Source organism: Strongylocentrotus purpuratus, unplaced genomic scaffold (assembly GCF_000002235.5).
Source record: "Strongylocentrotus purpuratus isolate Spur 01 unplaced genomic scaffold, Spur_5.0 spur5_scaffold_11, whole genome shotgun sequence".
NCBI classification, from domain to species: domain Eukaryota; kingdom Metazoa; phylum Echinodermata; class Echinoidea; order Camarodonta; family Strongylocentrotidae; genus Strongylocentrotus; species Strongylocentrotus purpuratus.
In genome coordinates, this window is record NW_022145596.1 from 23,276,429 (window position 1) to 23,286,736 (window position 10,308).

Consider the following 10,308-nt stretch of genomic DNA (forward strand, 5'->3'; position numbering starts at 1 on the left):
GTATTTCCTTTGTAGAACACCAGTAGGAATATGTCTATTGAACAAATAATAGCAACAAGCACAAACACACTACATGTATAGTTTTTCGTTTTGCACTCACAGAATAAAAACGCAAAAAGTAAAGCCCGAGCAAGACAATAGGAAGCTATGCTCTGGACTTTGCAGTACCAATCATCTCTTTAATTCCCTGATCATTATCTTTCACAAATCCAGTGGCGTACCCATAGATAAGTGAAACAGGGATAATCACCATATTAAGTAAATATTGATACGAAGACAAATATCTTTACGAGAATTGCATGAATTGGAAAATTACATGTAGATCAAAATAAATGTTTTGATAATGAGATATGACGAAACATGACTAAATTGATAGTGCGAAATGAATTGATTTTCTTTTGATTAAATGATTGTTATTTATGTGTTTGGAATACCATAACTAGTCGTTTTTAGCACGTGAATCTCCCCCCCCCCCCCACCCCCGACGCTTTTGGGTCTATATCATGCGGAGTAGACTCGAAACAAAACGCGTATGGGGAGGATTTTCCCTCCATTTTATATCAACTTTTAGATACACCACTGAAACCCTGAAAGGACACGACACTGACTTTAATACACAAGTGTAACTGATGTTGTTGACAATACAACGTGTATGCATTATTAGATTCTTTCTCATTCAAATTGAATTGACCAAGTGTGGGTATTGAGCCCGTTGCACACGAGGCATGCGTCAATTGCCTGACGGAGGACTGCGCCTATGCCGGGTGCTATATTGGACGAGCTGGAACAGGATGAAATCATACAATAAGAAAAGATTATTGAAAATGAACACAGTGCAAACATTGCGTTAGTAATTGGTAAATGGGTCAATTGCCCTCACATATTTTATTAGCGCAGGTGATGACGTAGTTGACATTTCGTTTCGTGTGCAGCATGTCTTATAATCGGATGAGCTGATTTTTATGAATTTCACTGTTGCCCATAAAGTTTTAATAATTTTTTTTTAAAACCTATTTTCATGAAATGATTGTTACAATATGGTTTGTTATTGGTTATACGTATATCTTCTGGAAACGTTATTGATTAATCATTTTATTAAAAGACGTAGGAAAAACATTTATTCCAAATTCATAGGAAACATTGGATCCACGTGATTAAAATATCGATGCATCATAACAATTTCATGAATTCAATATATTATCCTAGGCTCAACAATCATCTTAGTATCAGTTTGAGGGACCAAGGTAAAGGAGTTTGTTTGGGGTTCCGTCTTCGGAATCGTAGATCTTGTTGACGGAAGCGTCGTTCACAAGTCGGTCTCGGATGTCTTCAGGCGCGACCCCGTTACCAAGATGGACGGCGGCCACACCTGTATGTAAGAGGAGAACAGAAGACGAGGATGAAGATGAGGAGGAATGTGGAATAGTCATAACCATTATGATATGTTTATGATGGATAACTTATTTAAACTAACTGCTTAAAAAAAGGTATATGTCTACTTGTATGTAAGCAAGCAAGGGAGTGAAATCTCTCAGTCCTCTCCAAAGGACTTGGTTGTAAGAATTAACGCCTAACCAAAGAACAAGAGCGCATCGACTTGGTTTTGAACCCGGGATCCCCCCTATTACGAGATCTCTAGTCAACCACTGAGCCAATCGAAATCCCAATAATCTTTGATCCGATGGCACATATAATATGTCCATTGTATACAATGACAATTCAAAAGAATCCATGCCTCAGATAACAAAATAGATTTTAAAAAATGAACAAATATAACCAATCCAACAAATTATCACCATAGCTCTTTTTCAACATGATCGCAGCTATTTTGGAGAAGAAGAAAAATTAACTTGAGGCAATAGGCCATTTTCATAGTGTAACCAAATGTATACATTTCATTCACCTGGTACGAATAATTGTATCTAAATAGTCAAAATGCAAATTGCATATATAACGCGTTGCAAGGTAGGACAATCCATAATGTTTGTGCTACCTAGCAATATTCTGACATTCTGACTCTTGACATACATTTATTCGTAACAGGTGAATAAAATAATACGTATCGAGGCGCTTCACAAATAAATAAGCATACATTTGTTTACATTACGAAAATCGCCTATTCCATTAAAAGTCTCATGGTCACCCATTAAAATATGTATACATATTTTGGTTACATTACGAAAATTGCATATTCCATTCAAAGTCTAATGGTCTCCTATTGAAATATGTGACCTTGACAGTGACGTATTGCGTAATTCGAACATTAATTATATGGGACATACAATAATGTATTTAATTGGCCCTTGATTTCTTTCTATGTGGAAGGAGATTCGATGGCGTTGTTCTTACCAGCGACGTGAGGACAGGCCATGCTGGTTCCACTCCAGGTAGCTGTGGCTACATCACTAGCAGAAGACGCACTGGTGATGTCGACACCAGGAGCAAAGAGTTGGACGCAGCTTCCGAAGCTGGAGAAATAGGCCCGGTTGTCGTTGATGTCCGATGCTGCAACGGTGAAGGACTGTCGGGTGTGAATAGCATTGAGGTGAAGATGGGGGAGGGTGGATCGAGTGGGGAAGGAGGAGATAGAGTGTGAGAGAGAGAGAGAAAGAGGGAGAGAGTGGGAGAGAGAGAGAGATAGTGGGAGAGTGAGAAAGGGGGAGGAAGAGAGAGTGGGAGAGAGAGAGAAAAAGGAGGGATAGAGAAGGAGGGAGAGAGAAGGATGTAGAAAAATTAAGGAGGGATGGATGAAGGGTAAGTGGGAGAGGATGTAGAGAGAGAAAGAGAAAGGGAGGGTTGAATTCCGATTTATTGATATAATCCTATATACATTAGAGAACGTCATAATTATTTTACGCTTGGAATAAAAGGTAATTCTAACTAATTTTTACAAACATCATCACATCATCATTCTTACTATTAATTGATGAACGTCTTATGAGGGGAAAAATACATTCAATTATCATAATCACAGAAAGATAGTGTCAAAGAGTATGACGAACTTATTGTAAGATTAGTTTATTTTATTGGGAGAAAAACAATAATAAATGGTTTATTATCTATTAGTCGAATTCGGTATCGTAATATGTAACAAAAAATAGATTCAACAAATCTTGAATCAGGACTATCTTCTTTTGGGGGAGGGGAGTGCGGGGGAGGGGCACCTTTTTCATCCTAAAGTCTTCAATATTTTTGTTCCTGCTTCTCGATTCTTCATCATGAGTATTTAATGATTGATTCATGACCTTTTAAGAAATTAGCATGACAATAATTCAAAGGAAAATCTTACTTTTGGAGACCCCGCTGGCGAAAAGGTGCAGGCATCATTGTCGCTGTTACCCGCCGCGGCTACGGGAATGATCTGGCTGTTACTGGCCGCTTCAATCGCATCGTCGATCGCGTTTCGTCTTACTACACCGAACGACATGGACATCACAGCGGGACGCTGAGCAGTAGCAGTTGTATAATCGATGGCTGAAAAAATAGATAGATGGATATAAAGTTAAATGGATTAATGTAGGCAAATAGATAGATAGATAGATAGATAATTACAGCATATGCCTCAGAGGCGCAAGAGACCAGGTTTTTTCACAAAGATCCTAAGTTGAGCTTATCTCGAATTATTGAAAGCCATTAGCATCTTTTGTAAAAGTTATATTAAAAGGCATCAAATGTTGATTCAAATCGTTCATATTTTCAGTGAGATTTCATGTTCTTGATGTGGAATTTATAAAAAGTATAAAATACCTTAATTTTCGCCTTTGAATATAATTTTTGTTAATGCTACAAAAAAAATTAAAGTCCAAATTAGAATTAAGTTCAACTTAGGATCTTTGTGAAACACCCCCTGGACCTCGTTTCTTGTTATCAATAACAAGATACGATAATTGTTATTAGCTACTATAATCCTTACCTTTGATTGGCTTCGAGTAGATACGTCACAGAAATTTAGCACTTCTTATTGATTACAAGTTTTATGAAACAGGGCCCAGGTGTTGGGAGCTGCACCCCATCCTCACCAATATTAAAGGGTGTTCACTTCATATTCGGATATTTGGGTGGCAGCGAGATGTGTGTTTGTTTGTTTGTTTTTGATAAACCTTGTCTAGCAGGTTTTGAAGACAAATCACATTTTACACTATGGAAAAGTGCCCGAAATTTCGTTTGCTCCTTTCTTCTACATTGCAACATGTAGTTGACATTCGGGCAAGAGGCCGTCAGCCCCCCCCCCCTCGAAAACAACAACAACAACCTACCTATAGAATAGGGAGACTTGTTATATAGACACTGTTAAACCTAGATGGAGTTTCTTTCTTTCTAGTGTTTTCATCATTTTGGTCATTGTCAACATTAAAATAGTAAATTTTTTCCTTCAGAACCGATTTAGTATTGGTCGAAAAGGGATTTCAACATGATTGAATAAAATGGCAGAAAGGTGCAAAATATACATGTAGCAAGGATTAAATCATTGGGCACCTTTATGTGTATGTGTGGGGTTTAAACCCCCCAAAATAGTTCTTTTCAGTAGAAAGTGACATACAATTCCTGAGACGAAATGTACTCGTTACCTGAGACAATATCCGACGCTGATCCGAAACCGCCGCAGTCGAAAAGCCGAATAGAAACAATGTTGGCTCCACGAGCAATACCGTGAATACCGCCCGCTGCCGTTCCTGCACAGTGAGTGCCGTGGCCGTGGCAATCTGCTCCCTATTTTAGATGGAATACGGAGAGAGAAAGATGAATATTGGGGAAATCAAATGTTTCGTTATTTGCAGATCCATAAGTTACCTTTGATAACGAAAAAACTAAACGGAAATCAGCATCACAAGGATCATTTTCTCGCTATCAATGCTATTTGGCTCTATATGATAAACCTATCAACGTGATCAACTTGATAGAATCGCCAGGTATAGGCCTATTACAACTGTTGATGATATTCGTAACGTTAGAAAGAAAATACCAGGATTTACTGATGTATGCAAGATAGATATATTGATATAAAGATGGAAAGGTAAATAGATGGATAGAAGGATAGAAAGATAGACATTTATATATAGATAAACAAATGAATAGAAAGATACAATAATTATAGCTGTAGAAAATCAAAGATACAGCAAAACTCCTTCTCTTACTGATAATAATAATACACCCCCTAATCAAAAAAGGTATAACTATCCAGGTTGTGTTTGTTTGGGATGGCAGCAGTCAAGGGCCACATCTGACCTACATGCACAATCAAATTGGCAAAAGTACATTTTGAATTTTCTTACATTCCAACCGTCATCTACAAAGTCCATTGGGTCTCTCCTGGCCCTCCCTCCGTCGAAGTCTTCATGCGTCTCTCTGATGCCGGTATCCAAGACATAGACAGTCACGCCAGTACCGTCCCCTATTACAGATTGTCAAAAAAATATGACGTAATAACAATATAATTAATCATTGCCAGCACGTGCCCCTTTTTCTTTTACAAGAAGCGCCCTTATTCATTGTGATAAGCCTGCCCCCGTTAAAAAAATAAGAGCCCCTTCCCCTATTAAAATCTGATAGGTGCCCCTTTTCTATTCTCATTTGTGCCATTTTCATCTCTCATAATTTTCCTTTTTACCTTTGACAAGCTCCTTTTACTTATTAATAAATGTTCTTTTTACTCATCAAAAGTGCCCCTTTCCCTTTCTCCATAATATGCGCCCCTAATATAAAGCGACTTTTCTTTAATTTTCCCCAAAGCTCGCTCGCGTTTATAGTTGATATAATTATGTTACTTATTAAAGGTCTTTTCGGTCTTTCAGGATTAGATTGGACTAAAAACCCATCAAGGTTGTTTTTCCCCCTCTTTATAAGATGTAATTTTCAGCACTGCGACCTTACAAATCTTAAAATGTTGGCTCGCTCCCTTAATTCACTCGCAAACGAATATTCAGACCATCAAACCCAACTGCAAAGTACGATGCTTAAGCAGTATATCAGGCCGGGTAAAGAGAGAAACAAATATTGGTTTCATCCCTGATAATTTAATCGCAGTAATGACAATGAAGGGATATATATACCATAGTCTAAAAAATGGGGTATTTTTGCTATGAGGTTTCTCTTAGTAAGTACCCCGTTTTTCCCCTTCTGAATAGTATCATTTTTTTGTTGCTGCCCCCTCCCTCCCCCTCCCCACCGAATTAGAAAGACGCTTCGCTGCCCTGGATACCCTTCATCAGGCTGTTGTGTAAAATGATGCAAAAATCAGTAAACGATCATTCTGAGCAACAGCCGATGACGAAGCATACATGTAGGTATACAAAAACCGTAAAAGTCGCTCAAAGTATGCCTTCACCGAAAGATGGCGCGATTAAAAATACATGATAAAAGTGGTAGCGGCGGTGTCAATAAAATACCCTGCATGCCTTTAAGCCATACCATACCTTGCATTTCGAACGATTGATCTAGAGGCAGGTCTCGCTGATCGACCCTATCCAGACCCCATGACTCGGGGGCGGCGTCGACCCGGGCGATAGCATCGCTCTCGATGTATTTAACACCTCGTGCGACTCTCAGCTGCAAAGTTGGAAAAAGGGAAATCAAATAGACGATAAAAGTTCATGTAGCGGTGAGATCCGGGGCGTCACCACAACATTTTCTTTGAGTTTTCACGAGCAAAATTTACTGATAATTTTGCCATGTTGCCTGAACTTATAGCCCTAGTTAAAGTGACATTGAGTTCTTAATTCACACATATTTTTTCTCTCTCTTTTTCATTCTGTGTTTCCTCTCACTTCTCTTACCAATTTGCCAGCAACAACAACGGATTTAAAAATACGCCCTCTAGCGGAGGCCTCAGTATAATATAAACATTAAAGAAAGGAGAGATTGAGCCAACGATATCATACCGATGACTATTTCTGCATGAAGCCACATATTTTATTTGTAAATCTACTTGCATTTTTAAGGTTTAGGTTGCAAGAAGGATGAGAATGATAAGCTAGCTGCAGACATTCCATTTAAAAGGGGGATAGGGGAAGAGGAGAATGCTGTCGAACGAAAATATGCTTTAATGCCGAAGAAAATACGTTTATATGATGGATTAAAAAAAATCTTTAAATGTTCGATTCATGTTCTTACCTATTGACTTTGAATTGATTGTATTCAATGCAAGGCCTACATTAAGAAAATCTACGCTTTTCCACTTGCAAAACGGCCGATTACATAAAGGCGGAAAGAAATGGAATACAAAGATGCTATCGTGACCAGTCGGACTTTGATAGCTGTACTAGAGCTTGAAAATTACAAAATATCAGATGATACGATTGTTTTATGTCACCTTATGTTCAAAGTTCCAGAATGAAATTCAATCATCTTTGGTAAGTATGTGACATACGTGGACTTTCCTATTATGAAACTTGCAATATATATAAGATGAAAGTTATTGTACCAGTTTCAGAGCTCTCTCATCAAGTTTGACAGCAATGCCTTTCAGCGCCGTGTAGAATGTACGAGTGATTTCGAACTCGCCGGCCACCGAAGCGACGTCGACTTCGAGGTTGGAGACGAGGGTGTCGACATCGACAGTGTCCTATGGGAAGGGAGAACATATCATTCTAAGGGTTGTTATATTCTTATTCTAAGAGCCAAATTTGAATAACATGAATGACGAGGTAGGTAGGTTCTTGTGGAGGTGAACTTAGGAGTTGTGAGATTTCGGATTCTTTTCATGTCAGTTTAGAAGAATAGTATAGTAAAAATGTGCTCAAATTCGAAATATGAGAAGTCGTGGCACATTCGTAGTTTAGGACAGTATCCGTTTTACCACTTTTGGTCAATCATATTCATCTTTGTGCCATTTATTTTGTCCAAGTTATCCGAGATTTTTCAAAATAATGTCAAAGTAAATTTAGTCGTTCAAGTTAGTTAATGGTCGATAAATTTCAACATTAGTCCATAAATGTTCGTAATGCTTGTTCCAATTCGTCTCACTTGGTGGTCCGCTGCAGAATTTAATAATTTTAGTTCTAGTTTTATTAATCAAATTCGTCTCTGTGTAATCAATTTCAAGCGAAATTCAGTCGAATTCGGTGCATAGACATGACCTTAACACGAACGAGTGACGACTTTCAATGACGCTTTCAATTGCAAAATGACGAAATTAAATTATGCAGTTGTACGTTGGCAGCCGAGGATGACGAATTTGATTTAAAATTGGATGCAAAATGATGAAAGCTATTTGACAAAGTTCGCCAATGAATGACCGAAGACGAAATTTACTATGAAATGTGCAAGATTAGAAAGTTCAGGACGAAATTGAATGAAAACAGTTTGTAAATAGACGGGGAAACCTATATTGGTAGTATCAGTAGTAGTAGTAGTAGTAGTAGTAGTAGTAGTAGTAGTAGTAGTAGTAGTAGTAGTAGTAGTAGAAGTAGTAGTAGTAGTAGTAGTAGTAGTAGTAGTAGTAGTAGTAGTAGTAGTAGTAGAAGAAGTAGTAGTAGTGGAAGAAGAAGTAGTAGTCATCATCATCGTCGTAGTAGAACTGAGAGAAATGGTGTTGCTGTAGTATTACTGTTACCATCCCGGCACTCCCTCCCTCCAAATAATAACAATAAATAAATAAAATAAAATAAAATAAAATAAATAGATGAAATAAAACTCAAACATACCCTCTACATTGTTAGTGTCATTTATTAGTGTTACTAAGCATTCACCCATCGCCCAAGTGAAAATACAATTATCCTGAGTAATTATTAGACTAAGACAGCACTAATCTCGATAGAAATCATCGTAGACAACTTTAAATTAACTCTACCTTAAACAAACAAAAAGCAATATGATGACAATTGTTGGAACCGCTCTCACCTCAAAAACTACAATATAGCGATGCTCGATGGTTGCAAGTCGCTCTTTAAGGGTTGGTATTGCAGCCACAGTTGCTGCCAACAGAATGGTGGCGATAACGAACTTCATGGTGGTGATAGTTTAATATACCGTGCTGCAAACAAACGTAATAAAATGAACAATATTGCGAAGAATCTCAAGAAATAAAAGTAAATTTCAATATCCTATTATTGTAGTACCTAAATAACTCATGTTTGAATTGCGTAATATGTCACTATGATGTTAGCACGTTTTAAAAGTTGATGGTCAATTAAAAAGAAGGTTTCTGGGAAGAGGTGAAAAATAATTTGTGAGCGTTATCATTGTATTATGCAAGTGTGGAAGTACGTCAGATAATAAATGTTCCCTGAAAAGCATGGCTCTTCAAATGCCTTAATATTCTAAATATGGCATGTATTACATCATCAAAATCGGGACGGATTTTTACGCCACATGTTTGTATAGTCCCATATACATCTTTCTGTGTATAGTGCTTGCAACTTTACCAAGACTGGCCCAAATTTCTTATCATTTCGATGATTTCAGAACCTTGCAGTACACACCAATACTGATATGATAGATGATCAATATTTTCTGATCGATTCCACAACGTTTCTTTCACAACGCAATCGCATGACCAGAACTCAACTTCATCTTTAAAGCTAACAAAAAAAAATTACGTATGGTTTATTTCTTGAAAGTCTTCACGATTGCGCTAAGTTGGAAACAGCAACACCAGCAACCGTGTTAATGCTCTTATATAAAACTGTTTGAAAGGGGAAACTAAATTGAAATCAATGAACAATAAAACCTGAATCTTGTGTGTTTAATAACTAGTGCACGCCTGTGTTTCAAATCGATGTAGATAATCAGAATTATCAACATATCACTTTAAATTTCGTTAACTTTATTTCTCGAAAGAACCTGACGTAGTCTTCGAACATATTCAATATCTCCGATGAATGAAGTCAATATTTCACCTAAAATTGTCGTCTTGGTGAGCTTTAAACATTAAACGTTTTGAGATGTCAGCTCCATAGTTGATACATGTAACACTGAACGACAACACAATGTAAACTATTGAATATGTTAATCTAAGAAAGAACTATATAATTAGTAATCTTACCTCGCAGGAATCTCTCTTGGTAATGTTCTCATCGCATTTTAATCTGCGTTATATTAACGCACGAAGGCCCTTAATCCGTTTCATAAAAGACATGGGAAAATGAACACTTGCTACTCATAACGAGTATATACCAAGATGATATAATCCTGATAATCATTAAAAGATAAGATAAGATCGAACTCTAATAGTGTTAAAGTCAGAATTAATTGTGAGAAGGCCAAATGTGTAGGGTTAAAACATTTGGAGGGATTTCACAATAGGCCCTTATGCATAAAAGGTTGTTATAAATTTTTAAAAACTCTAAAAATCAAATGCAAATAAATCCT

General features: G+C 37.2%; 1 protein-coding gene across 1 annotated transcript; it reads right to left on the bottom strand.

Moving 5' to 3' along the window:
* Positions 1 to 146: 146 nt before the first annotated feature.
* On the bottom strand, positions 147 to 8,987 carry LOC587971 (aqualysin-1). Its single transcript, XM_787675.5, has 8 exons — positions 8,839 to 8,987; positions 7,421 to 7,561; positions 6,414 to 6,546; positions 5,274 to 5,392; positions 4,569 to 4,710; positions 3,290 to 3,474; positions 2,350 to 2,521; positions 147 to 1,369 (listed from the first exon to the last, which is right to left on the bottom strand). The coding sequence occupies exons 1-8, from the start codon at positions 8,944 to 8,946 to the stop codon at positions 1,227 to 1,229; spliced, it is 1,143 nt and encodes a 380-aa protein (XP_792768.3). The 5' UTR covers positions 8,947 to 8,987; the 3' UTR covers positions 147 to 1,226.
* Positions 8,988 to 10,308: the final 1,321 nt, after the last annotated feature.